This window comes from Eumetopias jubatus, unplaced genomic scaffold (assembly GCF_037043125.1).
Source record: "Eumetopias jubatus isolate StellerSeaLion01/CBP00866 unplaced genomic scaffold, mEumJub1_p1.0 scaffold_9, whole genome shotgun sequence".
In the NCBI taxonomy this organism is placed as follows: Eukaryota; Metazoa; Chordata; class Mammalia; order Carnivora; family Otariidae; genus Eumetopias; species Eumetopias jubatus.
This window is the reverse complement of record NW_028274815.1, coordinates 21,160,113-21,179,367: the sequence shown is the minus strand read 5'-3', so window position 1 is coordinate 21,179,367 and position 19,255 is coordinate 21,160,113. Positions and strand designations below refer to the sequence as shown.

Genomic DNA, 19,255 nt, shown 5'->3' with positions numbered 1-19,255 from the left:
TCTGTTAAAAAATAAATAAAACATCTTTTAAAAAAAAGAAAGTGACAGCCGGGAGAGTCGCCCCTTGAGGGAAAAGTCTGGCTCTTCCAAGGCTCTAAGACCACCGCTGCGCCCAGCACGCGGTCAGAATCCACTCAATAAACCTTCCGGGATGGATTAAGTTCCGCTTCCGCAAGCTGATTTTCGCTGTAGGCGTGAGCACAGGACGGCCGACGCACTTCAGCGTCGGACCTCCCTCCCGCGCATGCTCCAAAGGACAGGCGGAGAGCGGAAGGGCGGGGGAGGGAGGAGACGCAGCTGACCGCCGGCTCGTTCGCCCTGCAGGCCCTCGCTGGAGGCGGGGGCGCGCGCGCGCACGCTCGCGCGGCCGGTTGCGTACAGTAGTGACGGTCGCGCGGGAGCGGTCACGTGACCTTAGCGGCTGCCTGTACAGTAAGGACCCAATATGGCAGCGGCGGTAGCAGTGGCAACGGCAGCAGGAGGACCGGCCGCCCCATAGACCCCCGCCCCCCCCGCGCACCACCCCCGTCGCTTCCTCTGCTTGGGTGCTCCACCGGCCTGACTTCCCCTTTCTCCCACCTTTCCCGGCACCGCGGGAAAAGCATCGCAGGGCAGAGCAGGCAGGGAGGGCGGCCGGAGCCCGGACACGGGAGCCTCCCAGTCAGTTCAAGACCCGACATGAGGGAAAAGGGCCGTAGGAAGAAGGGCAGGACCTGGGCGGAGGCCGCCAAGACGGTAAGGGGGAGGGAGCGAAGGGGAAGCCCGGGAGAATTTTGTTCCCTCGCCGCCTGCCGGTCGCAGGGGAAGGGAGGTCATTGGCTCAGCGACCCGGCTGAAGGGGGCACAAAACCGCGCGGAGAGGGCGGCGGTTAGTGTCGGGGTTGTGATCCCTGTGGAAATGGAGGCGCCCAGCGGAAGAGGGTCGCCGCGGGGCTGTGGCTTCTCCCTGCGTCTGCGACGAGTCCCCTTGGTGTTTTGAAGCTGCCTTTCGGGGTCACGTCGCTCTCACCTCCACTCTGTGGTAGCTCCCGCCCCGGCATGGGGAAGTCTGTTGTGCTTGCACAGTAACCGGTTCTTCTCCCTTGTGCGGCTGAAGAGCCCCCATTGGATGCAGATAGGAGAAGGCTTGTGCGTGCACCCAGCCCCGGAAAGAAGAGAGGAGCGCTGGATCTTGGTAGAATTTACCCGCTATAGCGGACATGCCGCCTGACCCCGGGTCCCCCGCTCGTCTGGGCTCCCAGATCCAACGTGAGGTCACGAGGCTCATGTTTTTGTTTGCTGTTGAAAGCTGAAAGTGCAAGAGGTGTTTAGAAACGAAGTAACAGGTGGGACTTGTAGAATTTTTTTTTTCTGTTTCCGTAGAGACCTACTCTGAACAAGGCAGCAATGCATGGTGGGACGTGTAGTTTACCCGGCCTTGACTTTTCCGTAGCTAAAGTGATGGTGGGTACACGAAGTTGTAATTAGTAGGTAAAACTATCTTTTTTTTTTTTTCCTTTTTCAATAACGAGGCTTAGAGGTAGGATTTAAGTAATCAGTGAGACTTATTGTGTTGTATGAAAAAATGAAAAGCGTGTATGTATGTAGAAATGAAACATTAGGAGACGCAGCAAAAAAAGTAATAGGACATAAAACGGCATCTTGGTGCTGGAAAGTGAGAAAGTGTGGAGACATTATCTTTAATCGTGAACCATGTCAGTAATACTTGTATAATATGGAGACCCCTTCTAAATGAACCTTTTTTATATGATATACGGTTTATTTTTTAAATGAGGTTTTTTTCTGATTATGAAAGTAATAAATGTAAACTGTGGGAGAATTTGGAAGATTATAGGAGCGTATAAAGAAGAAAATGAGAAATCACGTATTTCACCCCTCAGCTATATCTGTTGAATGTTTTGTTATCATCCAGTCTTTTTAATTTATTTCCCCACATTTGGATCCTGCTGTTTATTCAATCTTATGCATTTTTGTAAACCTTGTCCATTTGTTTTGTAAATTTGATGTGATAGGGGATTGATGAGTCTTAAGCTTGTATTTCTGTTTTAGTTGGAAATGTGAAAAAGTTAGTGAATAAATAAAAGCACATTTTATTTATTGAGTGTTTTAACAGTCTCTCTTCATAATTGTGACTGTGCTGATAGTTTCCTTCTGAAAGATAAACTCTAGAAATAATTTTTTTGGTGGGGAGGAAATTGCTGCTTCACAGAAAGCTGTTACACTTTCTTCTACTTGATTAATACCTCAAGACTTTTTCTTTTTATTAAAAAGGTGGCAAATTTTAATTATAGGTAAGCAGACCACAACCCTAATTATGTTCATTAAGTCTCTAGAATCTTAAGAGTACTTTTGAATTATCTCTTTGGATAAACTAGTCTAATCATTAGGAAATTGTGACAAGTAGGAAAAATTTGCATCTGCTGTTTAGATTTTCCTTTTTTTTTTTTAAAGATTTTGTTTATTTGACAGAGCTGGAGAGCACAGGCAGGGGGAGTGGCAAAGGGGGAGGGAGAAGCAGGCCCCCTGCTGAGCAGGGAGTCTGACTTGTGGCTCAATCCCAGGCTGAAGGCAGATGTTTAACCAACTGAGCCACCCAGGCACCCCTAGATTTTCCTTTAATTAACATACTTGTTCATTCATAATAAGCATTTCATGCCTAGCTAGCTATGTGAAAAATAGTATCTAAAAGATGGAAAGGCTAGTTTATTAAGTAGAGTACTGTGTGAGTTCTTAAAGGGATCAGTATATTACTGGCTTGGTATTATATTTGGTTCTGGCAAATGTAAGGCCTCAGTCTTAGTAAAAATGAATTTTAGAAGGAGAGTGGTGATATTAAAACTTTTTTCCCCTAGTAGCCAAAATGTAAAAAAAACATTCTACTCACTTTGGCTTGGTTTATCATCTATAAAGTGAGGAATTAAACTAAATCTCTGTATTCAAACGATTTCCATTTGTAGGAAGGACTGTTTATTTATTTATTTATTTATTTTTTAAAGATTTTATTTATTTGAGGGGCACCTGGGTGGCTCAGTCATTAAGCGTCTGCCTTCGGCTCAGGTCATGATCCCAGGGTCCTGGGATCGAGCCCCGCTTTGGGCTCCCTGCTCCGCGGGAAGCCTGCTTCTCCCTCTCCCACTCTCCCTGCTTGTGTTCCCCCTCTCGCTGTGTCTCTCTCTGTCAAAGAAATAAATAAAATCTTTAAAAAAAAGATTTTATTTATTTGAGAGAGAGAGAGCACATGAGAGGGGGGAGGGTCAGAGGGCGAAGCAGACTCCCTGCTGAGCAGGGAGCCCCATGCGGGACTCGATACTGGGACTCCAGGATCCAGCCCCATGCGGGACTCGATCCTGGGACTCCAGGATCCTGACCTGAGCCGAAGGCAGTTTCTTAACCAACTGAGCCACCCAGGCGCCCAGGAAGGACTATCATTAGAAGTAAAATTGGAATAGATAAAAGTAAATTTTTAATATTTCAGAATAATAAGGTCAGAAAATTAGTGATTTGACAAATGGAAGTAACTTTGACCTAAATTAAGAAATGTAGCATATATTTATAAGATCAAGAGGACTAGGAGAAGTATGTCTTAAGAAACTTATTTCATAGGCATTAAGGTCAAATGTTCTAGGAACAGAGTTTCAGCAAGGAAAGAATAAAATTATTTACGAAAAACAGCAATATCTGCTTCTTGTTTCATTGTGTGTACCTGCATTGTAGAGCTGTCCTGTTTTAGGGAGCACTATTAAAATGGGGTTGTATTTCTTTTTTCTTTTTTTAAGATTTTATTTATTTATTTGACAGAGAGCGAGAGCAGGAACACAAGCAGGGGGAGTGGGAGAGGGAGAAGCAGGCTTCCTGGTGAGCAGAGAGCCCGGATTTGGGGCTTGATCCCAGGACCCTGAGATATGACCTGAGGCGAAGGCAGACGCTTAATGACTGAGCCACCCAGGCGCCCCAAAATGGGGTTGTATTTCTGACCAATAGTATAGCAACAGATAAATAAAATTAATTATATATGTATATATACATGTATGATACGGAGGGTATGTGTGTGGATGTGTGAGAGCGATGGATTGATGTAAGGTTATTATGAACAATCTGAAAAATCAAGATACGATTCATAATTACTGTAAGATAGTAAAATTATTCCAAAAGGCTGATTAAATACGGAGTATATAGACTGGTTCCAATAACTAGGGACACCAGAGAGATGGATAATGGAGTTGAGATTCCACAGAACTTGAATGCTCATTCACTACACTGGACCGTCTCCTTACTGATCTTATATTTGCCCTATACAGATACCCTAGTTATAAAAAGCATTACTCAAATACTTAGTTAACAGTTGTACATGTTTTAAATTTTAAGGGTGGCAGTGATGGTGATGAAATGATTTGGAATTAGATCTGTAGTATATAGTGTGCCAGAGATCTTAAGAACTATTACGCTGATTTTAGAACTATGCACAAAGTTATGCTCTTTTTTAAACAAAACAAAAACAAAGAACCTGTATCATCTAAATATATAATGACATCCCTGAGGAATTCAGCTGTTTTTATAAAGCAGAGCTTTTGAAATAGTACAATTTTGTTGATCCTGTTTTCTCTTTTGACGTTTTCCTTGTTACGCACCACAACTAGGGAAGCATTGTCCTAAAAGGACAAGTTCGTTGTAATTTTAAGTAGAATGGACAGAGAAGCAGACCTTAGAGATTGTACAGTAGAGGTGCCTTTGGATATCTTGGGAATAAGGTGGTCAGGTATGAGAAGTGAAGTATGGATGTTAGAGGTGAGGAGCACAGCAGTCTGTCTTGTAGATCTTTAGCATGTGGTTTGTAGACTGAAAAAAAGGTGGGGGGGCACCTGGGTGGCTCGATCCTTAAGCGTCTGCCTTCGGCTCAGTTCATGATCCCAGGGTCCTGCGATGAGCCCTGCATCGGGCTCCCTGCTTAGCCGGAAGCCTGCTTCTCCCTCTCCCACTCCCCCTGCTTGTGTTCCCTCTCTGGCTCTGTCTCTCTCTGTCAAATAAATAAATAAAATCTTAAAAAAAAAAAAAAAGTTTAAAAAAAAGTGGGTTTTTTTGGGGAGGAGGATGCTATCTATATAGATTTCCCTTGGTTAATATGATTTTGAATGTACATAGATTTTTATTTTTGTCATTTACCTAAAGTCATTTAACTTTGGGGAATAAGATGGAAGATAGAAAATTTCTGTTAAAGGAATAATCAGAGGCTAATTACTTTGTGTAGGAAGTATAGAATATGGAAAGTAACTAAAAGTATAATGGGGATGCCTGGGTGGCTCAGTTGGTTAGAGTCTGACTCTTGATTTCACTCAGGTGATCTCAGGGCTGTGAGATCAAGCCCTGCGAAAGGCTCCCACTGAGTCGTGGAGCCTGCTTAAGATTCTCTCTCTCCCTAGGGACGCCTGGGTGGCTCAGTCCGTTAAGCGTCTGCCTTCGGCTCAGGTCATGATCCCAGAGTACTGGGATCGAGCCCCGCGTCGGGCTCCCTGCTCCGCGGGGAGCCTGTTTCTCCCTCCCCTTCTGCTGCTCCCCCTGCTAGTGTTCTCTATCTCTCTGTGTGTCAAATGAATAAATAAAATCTTAAAAAAAAAAAAAAAGATTCTCTCCCATTCCCTGTCTCCACCCTCCCCCCCCACGCGTGCACACAGGCTTGCGTGGGCGTGCTCTCTCTCTAAAAAGTATAATGATAAAAATATATAATGAATAGAAAGATGATTAGGAAAAAATCTAAACAAAATAGGCTTTAGAAAAAAATACAAGTCTTAGAAATTTTCAGGACCCTTAATCTTTATTGTGAGTAATTTTTTTCTTAAAAATTATAAATACAGGGGTGCCTGGGTGGCTCAGTTGTTAAGTGGCTGCCTTCGGCTTGGGTTATGATCCCACGGTCCTGGGCTCCACATCAGGCTCATTGCTCAGTGGGGAGCCTGCTTCTCCCTCTCCCTCTGCCTGCCGCTCCCCCGCTCCTGCTCTCTCTCTCTGTGTCAAATAAAGTCTTAAAAAAAAAAATTACTGTGGCACCTGGTTGGCTCGGTCAGTTGGACAGCTGCCTTTGGCTGGGGTCGTGATCCCAGGGTCCTCCGATTGAGCCCCTTGTTGAGCCCCTTGTTGAGCTCCCTGCTCTGCGGGGAGCCTGCTTCTCTTCCTCCCTGGCTTGTGCTTGCTCTGTCTCTCAAATAAATAAATAAAATCCTTAAAAAGTTAAAAATGAAAATAAATTATAAATACAAATACAGACTTAAAATCCAGGCCTGGTATGTCCCTTTGGATGTATATTGATCAGTCCAGAGTCCTCTTTAGTCTGTATTTGTATTGTATTTGTAGTTGTATTAGAATCTCCAGGAGAGAGCGTGCATATTTGAAAACATAGTAAATCTATTGTTTTTATAATACAGACTATAGAAGGTAAAACTGGGCAAAGTCTTGATTTGTAGAATATATGGAAAATAGGATGAGAAAGCATTGTAGGGACCATGGGTTAAAAATTGAGAAACTGCTCTGATCCATAATTACAAAATACTGCATATTTATATTATTTCAGCTTTATGGAGGTATAATTGGCATAAAATTGTAAGATGTTTGATACATTCATGAAGTTGCTATTTGCAAGTCTATTTGTGCTAGGTGATTTGATGTAACACTTTACTTGACTGATCTTCCTTCTTGCCATAGTATTAAAGTTCCCCTGTTTCGTGTCTTAGAGTTTGTGTTATTTTCAGTTCACCCTTCTCTCCTGTTTTTATGTGCCTGCTTTATTTTGTTTATTTATTTTTTAAGATTTATTTGACAGAAAGAGACACAGTGAGAGAGGGAACATAAGCAGGGGGAGTGGGAGAGGGAGAAGCAGGCTTCCCACGGAGCAGGGAGCCCGATGTGGGGCTCGATCCCAGGACCCTGGGATCATGACCTGAGCCGAAGGCAGACGCTTAACGACTGAGCCACCCAGGCGCCCCTATGTGCCTGCTTTAAAAGCCCACAAACGTAACTAGTCGAATGAAAAATCAAAATCTTTTTGAACACATAAATTAAAAATTTCTATGAAAGGTGCTGCTACTGCATCTCCTAGAATTCTGACAGGAGCTGAGAAAATAGCCATCACATTTGCAGAATTCCTTGCTATTTCCTCCTCTACAGATTCTGTCTTCTCTTAAAAGGCCATGCAATTTTGCTATGGTGAAAGGGCATTATGTTTTCACTACAAAAGCTGTTTGGAAGGAGACTACTGTGTGGAAGATAAAACTACAGGGAACTGATCAGTAGGGTTTGTTAAAACCTGTTCTCTTTGTCCTTTTTACCAAAGACCTCTGAATGCCCCTCTAGTTCTGTAGTCTATCTTTCCATGTTGCAGAGACCATCCTCATAGTTAATAGGAGTGTGCGATTTAGTAGTAGTAGTCTTATTTTTTATTTTTAAAGATTTTATTTTTAAGTAATCTGTACAGCCACCATGGGTCTTGAACTCAGAACCCTGAGATCAAGAATCATATGCTCCACTGACAGCCAGCCAGGTACCCCTTTATAGTATTTTTAGTACAGTTTGACTTACCATGTTTTTAATGTTGTTGTAAAAGATTACTGATATACTAAATTTAAAAAAAATCCTAAATTTTAGAACTCTTTAAATATGAATTAAAAATTTGAGTTTCTATTGAAGTTATATAGGCTCATTTTTTTTTTTAATGATTTTATTTATTTGATAGAGACACAGCGAGAGAGGGAACACAAGTAGGGGGAGTGGAAGAGGGAGAAGTAAGCTTCCCGCTGAGCAAGGAGTCCAATGTGGGGCTAGATCCCACTGAGATAATGATTTGAGCCAAAGGCAGATGCTTAACGACTGAGCCACCCAGGTGCCCCTATAGGCTCATTCTTAAAAAAAGATGGAACAGAACAGTGTAGAGTTAATCTTTGATGAGTCACTGTAATGAAAATGGGATTAAGTGAAAGTCTGCATACTGAAATATTGAAAATAGAGTTACCATACTGAAATTAAGTATGGTTTATAGTTCAAATATAGTTTTCTGGACTTTTAACCCTATATGTGGAGATATACATAAACATGTATACTTATTTATATTTTATATACAGTTCTGCAACTGTTTTTAGTTAGGAATATCATGGATGCCTTTTTTTTTTTTAAAGATTTTATTTATTTGTGAGAGAGAGAGAGCACAAGCAGGGGGAGTGGCAAGCAGAGAGCGAGGGAGAAGCACGTCCTGCTGAACAGAGAGCCTGACATGGGGCTTGATCGCAGGACCCTGGGATCATGACCTGAGCTGAAGGCAGGTACTTGCTTAACTTACTGAGCCACCCAGGCACATTATCATGGATGCTTTTTAATGTCATGATTTATGTATCTGCCTCATTCTCTTTAATTTTTTCTTAATATTCCACTGTTTTTAGATGTACCCTCATTTAAAAAAAATCAGTCCTTGATTTTTTGAAGTTTAGGCCATTTATAGGTTGGTTTTTTTTTTAAGTTTTTTTTTTTTTTTTTTTTAGATTTTATTTATTTATTTGACAGAGAGAGACAGTGAGAGAGGGAACACAACCAGGGGGAGTGGGAGAGGGAGAAGCGGTTTTCCTGGAGAGCAGGGAGCCCGATGCAGGGCTCGATCCCAGGATGATCCCAGGGCCCTGGGATTATGACATGAGCCGAAGGCAGATGCTTAACGACTGAGCCCCTATAGGTTTTTTTTCTTTAATAAATACTTCAGTATCTACATGTGGGCAAATATGTATGTATGTATGTACATTGTATGTGTGAGTGTGCACATGCGTTTGTGTGAGCGGGATAGTTACAGAGTTTGTAAACTTGAGTTTGTGCCAATTTATATTCCCCTCCAAAATTTTGAAGGTTACTATTTTTTTCCTACTTTTCTCTTTTCCAAGGAATTTAGCAATCTTTACACTTTGCCACTTTGATATACATTTCTTTTTTTTTTTTTTTTAAAGATTTTATTTATTTATTTGAGAGAGAGAATGAGAGATAGAGAGCACGAGAAGGAAGAGGGTCAGAGGGAGAAGCAGACTTCCTGCTGAGCAGGGAGCCCGATGCGGGACTCGATCCCGGGACTCCAGGATCATGACCTGAGCCGAAGGCAGTCGCCCAACCAACTGAGCCACCCAGGCGCCCTACATTTCTTTTTTTTTTAATTAAAAAAATTTTTTTATTAACATAAAACATATTATTTGTTTCAGGGGTACAGGTCTGTGATTCATCGGTCTTACACAGTTCACAGCGCTCACCATAGCACATACCTGTCCATCACCCAACCACCTCATCCCTCCCAACCCCCTCCACTCCAGCAACCCTCAGTTTGTTTCCTGAGATTGAGTCTCTTAAGGTTTGTCTTCCTCTCTGGTTTTGTTTCATTTTTCCCCTCCCTTCCCCTAAGATCCTCTGTCTTGTTTCTCAAATTCTCCGTATCAGTGAGATCATATGATAATTGTCTTTCTCTGATTGACTTATTTCGCTTAGCATAATACCCTCTAGTTCCATCCACGTGCTCTTCTTTATCCATTCATCTGTTGATGGACATCTAGGCTCTTTCCATAGTTTGGCTATTGTGGACATTGCTGCTATAAACATTGAGGTGCATGTGCCCCTTTGGATCCCTACATATGTATCTTTGGGGTAAATACCCAGTAGTGCAATTGCTGGGTTGTAGGGTAGTTCAATTTTCAACTTATCGAGGAACCTCCATACTTTTTCCAGAGTGGCTGCACCAGCTTGCATTCCCACCAACAGTGTAAGAGGGTTCCCTTTTCTCTGCGTCCTCGCCAACATCTGTCATTTCCTGACTTAATTTTAGCCATTCTGACTGATGTGATTGATACACATTTCTTTTGTTCAGTAGAACTTAGTGGAAATGTTCTATATCTGTACTGTGCAACACAGTAACTGCTAGTCATATGTTGCCATTGAGCACTTGCAACGTGGTTCGTGTAAGGAACTGAATTTTGAATTTTTTTTTTTAAAAGATTTTATTTATTTGACAGAGATACAGAGAGAGATACAGCGAGAGAGGGAACACAAGCAGGGGGAGTGGGAGAGGGAGAAGCAGGCCTCCCGCTGAGCAGGGAGCCCGATGCGGGGCTCGATCCCAGGACCCTGGGATCATGACCTGAGCCGAAGGCAGACGCTTAACGACTGAGCCACCCAGGTGCCCCTGAATTTTGAATTTTTTTTTTTTAAAGATTTTATTTATTTATTTGAGAGAGAGAATGAGATAGAGAGCATGAGAGGGGGGAGGGTCAGAGGGAGAAGCAGACTCCCTGCTGAGCAGGGAGCCCGATACGGGACTCGATCCCGGGACTCCAGGATCATGACCTGAGCCGAAGGCAGTCGCTTAACCAACTGAGCCACCCAGGCGCCCCTGAATTTTGAATTTTTTAAAAAAATTTTATTTATTAGAACACGCACACAAAGTAGGCAAAGGGACAGTCATAGGGAGAGGGAGAAGTAGGCTCCCCAGTAAGCAGAGTCTGATGCGGGACTCCATCCCAGCACCCTGGAATCATGACCTGAGCTGACGACAGAGGGTTAACTGACAGAGTCACGCACGTGTTCCCGATTCTTTTTTAATTTTTATTTATCTATTTATTTATTTTAAGATTTTACTTATTTATTTGACAGAGAAAGAGTGACAGCGAGAGAGGGAACACAAGCAGGGGGAGTGGGAGAGGGAGAAGCCCGCTTTCCCTGAGCAGGAGCCCCGTGCAGGGCTCGATCCCAGGACCCTGGGATCATGACCTGAGCCGAAGGCAGACGCTTACGACTGAGCCACCCAGGTGCCCTCGGATTCTTTTTTTTAAATGAAGATTTTATTTATTTATTTGAGAGAGAGCTCATAAGAGAGAGCGCGAGCTGGAGTAGGGGGAGGGAGAGAGGGAGAGGGAGAAGCAGACTCCTTGCTGAGCAGGGAGCCTGATGATGTGATGATGTGGGGCTCCATCCTAGGACCCTGGGATCGTGACTAGAGCTGAAGGCAGACACTTAACTGACTGAGTCACCCAGGCTGAATTTTCAGTTTTCTTTAATTTTAATTTAAGTTTAAATAGCCTCATTTGTTTAATGGCTACCATTATTGGACAGTGCAATTATAAAGTAACTTCCTATACTTATTGACTATCTGGATGTTTTTCAGTAAACTTGTCTGTTCATATCTTTTGCCTTTTGTTTTTCTTTCTGAAGGAAATAGTTTTTTGTCAGTGTTGCAGATCTCGTTTCTATTTTTGTTTTTTGATTTGACTGATTTAGGCTTTTTTTTTTCCTGTCTATACATTTTTAATTGTAATGTAGACAGATTTATCAGTCTTTACCTTTTATGCTTTTCTAGGTTTTGAGTCGTTTTCCCCACTTAAAGATTATGAAATGAGTATAAATTTTTTTTTAAGATTTATTTATCAGAGAGAGAGAGCGCACAAGAGAGCCCCTGAGCCAGGGGGAGGGGCAGAGGGCAAGGGAGAGAGAGAATGTCCCAGGATCCTGAGACCATGACCCGAGCCGAAATCAAGAGTTAGGAGTTCAACTGACTGAGCTATCCAGGCACCCTAAATTGAGTGTAAATTAAAAAAATTAGCTTCAAAGGCATATCTTCCTTAAATAAAATACATGTTTTATTGTGAACAAATAAGAGGAATTCAGTTAATATCTTAGTAAGACTGTGCTGGTGGAAGAGAGAGATTTTTTTTTAAGGTTTTTTTATTCATTCGAGACACAGAGATAGGGAGAGAGAATATGAGCAGGGGGAGAAGCAGAGGGAGGGGGAGAAGCAGGCCCGCCGCTGAGCAGGGACCCCGATGTGGGGCTCGATCCCAGGACCCTGGGATCATGACCTGAGCCAAAGGCAGACGCTTAACCATCTGAGCCACCCAGGCGCCCTCCCCCTTTTTTTTAAAGTAGGCAGAAGACCCTGGGAATAAGAGTCACATGCTCTACCAGCTAAGCCATCCAGATGCCCCTAAAGGGAGACTTTTACATGTTTCTGTCTGCAGAGCTTAACTCACTTTTTTGCATGACTGCTAAGTATTTTTTTTTCCCCACCGTTTTTTATTGGAGATAAAAAAGACCTTGTTCTCACTTTCAGGAGAGCACAATTTGAATAAAGTTAGTCAACTATAATCAGTTGAGTTTGCTAGGAAAACTGGTCAAGTAACTCTTGTTTTGAGAAAGAAAATTATTCCAAGACACACCAGGGTATCCAAAGACCCTTTTGAGTTATGGTTGGACGTGGGGAATTTACTTTTTTTAAAATTTATTTTAGAGAGCACATGCATGTGTTGGGGGGGGGAAGGAGAGGGTGAGAGAATCTTAAGCAACTGGAGCCCCATGTGAGGCTTGGTCCCATGACCCTCAGATCACCCTGACATTACCTCCTGAGCCAAAATCAAGAGTCTGGCTCTTAACCTACTCAGCTCCCAGGCATCCCTTGACATTGGGAAATTTTTGTGACAATTCTTACTTCTGACCTTGCTTATTAACAAAGCTAAAATTGGTTAATAGTAAATGCACATGTACTTAGTACTAGGCATCAGGTAACACTTATAAAATCTTATAGTATCTTTTGAGTAATTTGATCCATCTTTTGGTAAAAATAATGTGAAGACTTTTCATTTGAAAATTCTTTGGCTACTGACATTTAAAACCTGATACTTCCTTTTAGAATGAACTGTCATTGGAATTCACAGCTTGGGATGTCTCAAATCATCTTTAATCTTTAACCCACTGATGTCTGAATTATTTAGTAGCTGGTTTAGCTATACTCAGTTTCAGATAAAGTGCTTAATGGTGTTAGTGACTTATTTCTAAATAGTAACGAAAAAATTTTAATGTGTTCCTGTTGATTTATAGAGATTAGTTTCTTGTATCATTTGAGTGGTTCAGACAAATTTTTTTTTTAAAGATTTATTTACTTATTTTGGAGATAGAGATGGAGAGGGGGAAGGGGCAGAGGGAGAGTGAGAGAGAAAATCTCAAGCAGACTTCCCACTGAGTGGGGAGCCTGATGCGGGGCTTGATCCCAGGACCCTGAGATCATGACCTGAGCCCAAATCAAGAGTTGGATCCTTAACCGACTGAGCCACCCAGACGCCCCCAGACAAATTTTTTATATTTAAATGGATTTTACCCATGAAATATATTAATGTATTAGGAAAGGTTTTCTCTTCTGTATTATGTGTGTAATGTAAAAAAGAGAGGGATTACAAGATAAAGGTAATAAGAAAAACAGTTTTCAGATCACTGAACAGTTTTCAATCACTCAATAAAGACATAATAGGTAAAATAGAACTATTTTTTATTTTACTTTTTTGTTTTTATTATGCACTACATTAATACACTGCATAACCTTCTAGAAGGGGTAGATGAGTATGACTGGGTTATTTTTCATCAATCAGGAAAATGCTTCCTTAATCGATATTCTCCAAACCCTTTGACACATAGTAACGATTAACTCCAGAGACCCTCTCTTTGCATCAAACTTCACTGATATGGATGATAGGCAACCCTTTTTTCCTTGCCCCCGTTACTGGACCTGTGGATGTGCGCTGTGGCTATGCCGGGGATGACCAAGCACACGGCCATGACGCCAATCCCGGCAGAATCTCAAACCACGTCGCAGCTCGGTTGCCAGGGCCAAAAAAATATAGGACTATTTTTTTAAAGATTTATTTATTTTATTTTGGCAGAGAGGGACAGAGGGACAGAGGGAGAGGGAGAGAGAGTCTTTTTTTTAAGATTTTATTTATTTGAGAGAGAGAGAATGAGAGCTAGAGAGCACGAGAGGGAAGAGGGTCAGAGGGAGAAGCAGACTCCCTGCTGAGCAGGGAGCCTGATGCGGGACTCGATCCTGGGACTCCAGGATCATGACCTGAGCCGAAGGCAGTCGCCCAACCAACTGAGCTACCCAGGCGCCCCTGGGCAGAGAGAGTCTTAAGCAGATTCTGTGCTGAGCATGGAGCCTGATTCCAGGCTCAATCTCATGACCCTGAGGTCGTGACCTGAGCTGAAATCAAGAGTTGGACTAAGCCACACAGTCGCCCCTGGATAGGTTATTTGTATTTGTATTATTATTTTAAAAGATTTCATTTATTTATTAGAGAGAGCACAAGCAGGGGGAGCAGCAGGCAGAGGGAGAGGGAGAAGCAGGCTCTCTGCCAAGCAGGGAGCCCAGCACGAGGCTGGATCCCAAGTCCCTGGGATCATGACCTGAGCTGAAGGCAGACGCTTAACCGACTGAGCCACCCAGGTGCCCCTGGACAGGTTAATTAATTAATTAATTAATTATTTAAAGATTTTATCTATTTGAGAGAGAAAGAATGAGACAGAGAGAGCATGGGAGGGTCAGAGGGAGAAGCAGGCTCCCCGCTAAGCTGGGAGCCTGATGCAGGACTCGATCCCGGGACTCTAGGATCATGACCTGAGCTGAAGGCAGTCGCTTAACCAGCTGAGCCACCCAGGCGCTTTGGACAGGTTATTTAAACCAGTGCTCAAATATTAATGTAAGAATCATCTGGGAGCTTATTATAATGTATATTTTTTAAGAAAATTTTATTTCTAAGTAGTCTACACCCAATGTGGGGCTCGAACTCACAACCCTAAGATTGGGTCACATGCTTGACAGATTGAGAAAGCCAGGTGCCCCATATAATGCAGATTTTTATTAAGTAGGTCTGCAGGGTAGCCAGAGATTCTGCATTTCTTTCTTTCTTAAAATTTCTTTTTAAGATTTATGCATTTATTTATTTAAGAGAGAGTGGGCACCTGGGTGGCTTAGTCGGTTAAGCGACTGCCTTCGGCTCAGGTCATGATCCTGGAGTCCCAGGATCGAGTCCCACGTCGGGCTCCCTGCTCAGCAGGGAGTCTGCTTCTCCCTCTGACCCTCCCCCCTCTCATGCTCTCTCTCTTTTCATTCTCTCTCTCAAATAAATAAAATTAAAAAAAAAAGAATTAAGAGAGAGAGTGAGCAAGTGGGGGGAGGAACAGAGGGAGGGAGGACAAGCAGACTGCACTCAGTGCAGAGCCCAGCGCAGGGCCCAGTCTCACAATCCCGAGATCATGACCTGAGCCAGAGATGCCCAACCTACTGAGCCATCTAGGCACCCCCAGAGAGTCTGCATTTCTAACAAGTTCCCAGGCCATGATGGTGCTTTGGTCTAAGGACCACATTTGGAGTTGTAGGGATTAAACTAAGCTTTGTCAATTTTCCTGATGTTAAAATGGAGATAATAATAGAACCACCATTTGGGGTGTTAGGTGATCAGGTTAGAATGTATGAAAAGTTCCTTGTACAATGCCTAGTATAAGTAAGTACTGTGTTGATGTTACTGAAAAGTTAATAAATACATATTTTTTGTTTTATGTTTTTTGAATGGGAAAACTAAATATTGTGAAGTTATTTCTTAGCAAGTAAGCACAGGTTTGAGACTATTCTAATGAAAAGCCTTTAACCTCAGGGACCCCATTGGCCAGTTGTTTCCCTGGGTGAATGTGGAATCACACAGAGAGTTAAACTAGCTCTGAACAACTTTGGGAACTCACTGAAAGATCCATCTCCTGCTTCAGGAGATTCTGCACAAAATCCCACTCTTTACTTAGACATTGTGAACTGCCTGTGGAGAGGGCCATGTGGCAAGGAGTGGCAGGCAACCTCCAGGAGCTGAGTGACTCCTGTCCAAGAGCCAGCATGGAAACAGAAAGAGACTTGAAACCTGCCAACAAGTAAGCTTGTTAGTAGGCTTGGAAAAGAACCCAAAGCCTCAGATGAGTTCACAGTCCCAGATTTCAGCCTAGTGAGACCCTAAGTGGAAGGCTCAGTTAATCCATGCTCAGAATCCTGACAATAGGGGTGCCTGACTGGCTTGTCGTGAAGCGTCTGCCTTCGGCTCAGGTCATGGTCCCAGGGTCCTGGGATTGAGCCCCACATCGGGCTCCCCGCTCAGCGGAGAGCCGGCTTCTCCCTCTCCCACTCCCCCTGCTTGTGTTCCCTCTCTCGCCGTGTCTCTCTCTGACAAATAAATAAATAAAATCTTAAAAAAAAAAATCCTGACAACATAGAAATAGAGATAGGATCGCCTGGCTGGCTCAATCAGAAGAGCTTGGCGATTGGGGCGCCTGGGTGGCTCAGTCGTTAAGCGTCTGCCTTCAGCTCAGATCATGATCCCAGGGTCCTGGGATCGAGCCCTGCATTGGGCTCCCTGCTCCGCGGGAAGCCTGCTTCTCCCTCTCCCCCTGCTTGTGTTCCCTCTCTCGCTGTGTCTCTCTCTGTCAAATAAATAAAAAAATCTTTAAAAAAAATTTGTGTTGTCTTTTTTTTTTTTTTAAAGATTCTATTTATTCATTCGACAGAGAGAGAGGGAACACAGGCAGGGGGAGCGGGAGAGGGAGAAGCAGGCCCCCCGCCGGGCAGGGAGCCCAATGCAGGGCTCGATGCGGGGCTCGATCCCAGAACCCCGGGACCACGACCCGAGCCGAAGGCAGACGCCCAACGACTGAGCCACCCAGGCGCCCCAAATTTGTGTTGTCTTAACGTAAGTTTCATTATTATAAATAATCACAAAATAAGGGGCGCTTGGGTGGCTCAGTTGGTTAAGCGACTGCCTTCGGCTCAGGTCATGATCCCAGAGTCCTGGGATCGAGTCCCACATCAGCCTCCCAGCTCAGTGGGGAGCCCGCTTCTCCCTCTGACCCTCTCCCCTCTCATGCTGTTTCTCTCTCTCTCACTCTCTAATAACTAAATAAATAAAATCTTAAAAAAAATAATCGTAAAATAAATTTGTGTTGTAGAGGCCATATAATAGCAAACTAGTAGTAATACTAAAGTTTGGTGGAGAGGGGAGCATGGCAGGGTTGGTCTTAGAATAGTTGGCCTGGGTGTTAAGGGATGATGGATAATCAGGTGAATATGGGTAAGCGCATTTTAAGCAGAGGGAAGAGCCGAAAAGAGGGAAGACTAAAAAAATGCAGGGAATGTTTGATGCATGGCTAATTTACCTGTGAGTATTGTAAAGTATAGTGAAAGATAAGACCAGAAAAGGTAGATTGGGGCCAAAATGTGGAGAGTTGTAGAAGTTGGGCTGACAACTATCTTTATTCTAGGAGCAGTAGAGAATTTTTATGCAGGAGATAACATCATATCTGTATTTGAGCAGTTTGGGTCATTTGTAGGATTTATTGTTAGAGGGGTTTTGAGGGTTAGAGTGGGGCTCTCTTGAATTAAAAGGGAGGGAGGAGGTATACATTTTCTTCATATCATTCAGATTTTTTTCTCATTTTGTATCTATTCTACCCACACCTATCCCATTTACAGTTCTCCAGCAGAAGCCTTTATTGAAGTTCTGCTAGTCTTCTGAAGTTTTCACACATACAGGAGGTTGTGGAATGCTGTTCAGCACAACAAAATGTTACCATGCTTGACATGAAAAAGAAAGCAAAACTTTCCCAGTTATTCTAGCTCATGTTGATTTTTCTTATTTCTGGATTCCTGAATGACTGTTCTTTCCATACCACTGTCCTCTGTACCCCTGGTCTTCAGGTTTGGGCAGGTGGTAGAATCAATCAGGTGTGTGTGTTGCACAACTCCAAGAATGGCTCCATACTGTGTTCTATGTGAATACCGTTCCCTGGAGTCACAGTAGCTTTGGGATACATGCTGCTCTGTGAAAACACCGTTAAATATCGATTATTTCCCATTTTTTCATTTAGTACTGGATTTGCTTCATATGTATTTCCCAGGTTTGTTTTCTAGCTGATGTAGCAAATGACACTGATTTAATGAAAATGTTTGTTTTAACTCTCTGTGGACCTCCCACCAGGAATTTGTAGATTAAATCAAGGGGTTTTGAAAGTTGTCTGTGAAGGATATTTAAGTTTTAATGCTTTAAAGCTAATCTTAGATGTTGTGTGAACATGTTTGTGATTTGAATTGTGTATGCCTTGAAACACTATAATTTGTAAATGGCTTTATTATACTTTGTATCATTTTTAGATATTTTCTTAATATGTATTTAATCAAACATTTTTGTCAGTCTTCTTAATTACCTAGATGAGGTTTGACCATTTATACATTTACTTCATTTTACTGTTTGTGAACTTTGGTTCAGAGTTAGGATTACTGTATTATTTTTCACTCTATTGAGATTTATTTATTATTGAAAAATAATTAACATACAATATTGTATTAGTGTCAGTTGTACAACAGTGATTCAATATTTATATATATTATGAAATGTATGTAATTTGTCATCATACAAAGTTTTTGCAGTATCATTGACTGCATCTTCATACAAAGTTTTTGCGGTATCATTGACTGCATCTTCTATGCCCTACATTATATCCCTTTGTCTTACTTACTTGACAACTAGAAGATTGTACCTCTTCATCCCCTTCACCTGTTTGGCCCAGCCCCACTCCCCTTCCTGCTGGCAACCATCAGTTTGTCGTTTAATCTCTGGGTTTGTTTCTCTTTGTTTTGTTGGTTGGGAAATCATACGGTATTTGTCTTTGACTTATTTCACTTAGCGCAATGCCGTTTAGGTCCATCCATGTTGAAATTTAAAATAAATATATCTTAGTTATAGTAATATGTAACAGGTTTCTTTCATTTTGCAAAAGTTTCATGAATTATTTAAATTATAGAAATAATCTTAACTTGGAAAAAATCACTTATTCTGTTATTTCCTTCTAGTCTTTGATACATTTTTTTTCTGTGTGGTTGTAATTAGTCTCTCAGTTTCTATTCTGCTTTTTCATGTTAAAAAATACTTTTATGTGTCATTTTGTGGTGTTGCTAATAATAACCCTTTTTTATGGCTGACGAATATTCCATTATGTGGTTATGTCATAAATGCTCAACAGTATTAAAATTAGAAAACTTAAAATGGCCACTTTAACGCTGTAGGGACTATCTTTTTATTTTCTACTTAAACACAGCCCTGGTACCTCACTCCAGTATTTTGATTTAGAAGTTTATTTTAAAAATTACCATGCAGTAAAAAATTGACCTTTTTGTTACACGGTTGTGTGAATTTAAAACATGTAACCACCACCACTATAGTCAGGTAAAGCCAGGAAATTCTTTTCTTGCTATCCTGCTATAGTTACCCTCCACTTGTCCCTAACCCTTGGCAACCACTGATCCGTTCATCACTAGTTTTGTCTTTTGAGAATGTTATATAAATGGTATCATTTAGCCTATGACCTTTTGAGACTGGGTTTCTTTAATTCACTTTAATGC

At 42.2% G+C, this 19,255-nt stretch overlaps 1 protein-coding gene and 1 pseudogene across 1 annotated transcript in view; one reads left to right on the top strand and one right to left on the bottom strand.

The window, feature by feature from the left end:
* Positions 1-529: 529 nt before the first annotated feature.
* ASXL2 (ASXL transcriptional regulator 2) overlaps positions 530-19,255 on the top strand; it is a 141,965-nt gene continuing 123,239 nt past the window's right edge. Inside the window, exon 1 of the mRNA XM_028099391.2 lies at positions 530-735. Coding sequence (XP_027955192.2) covers positions 679-735 — 57 coding nt within the window. The 5' untranslated portion in view covers positions 530-678. The remainder of the gene's footprint in view (positions 736-19,255) is intronic.
* Positions 13,406-17,712, bottom strand: LOC114206006 (NADH dehydrogenase [ubiquinone] 1 alpha subcomplex subunit 1 pseudogene; annotated as a pseudogene).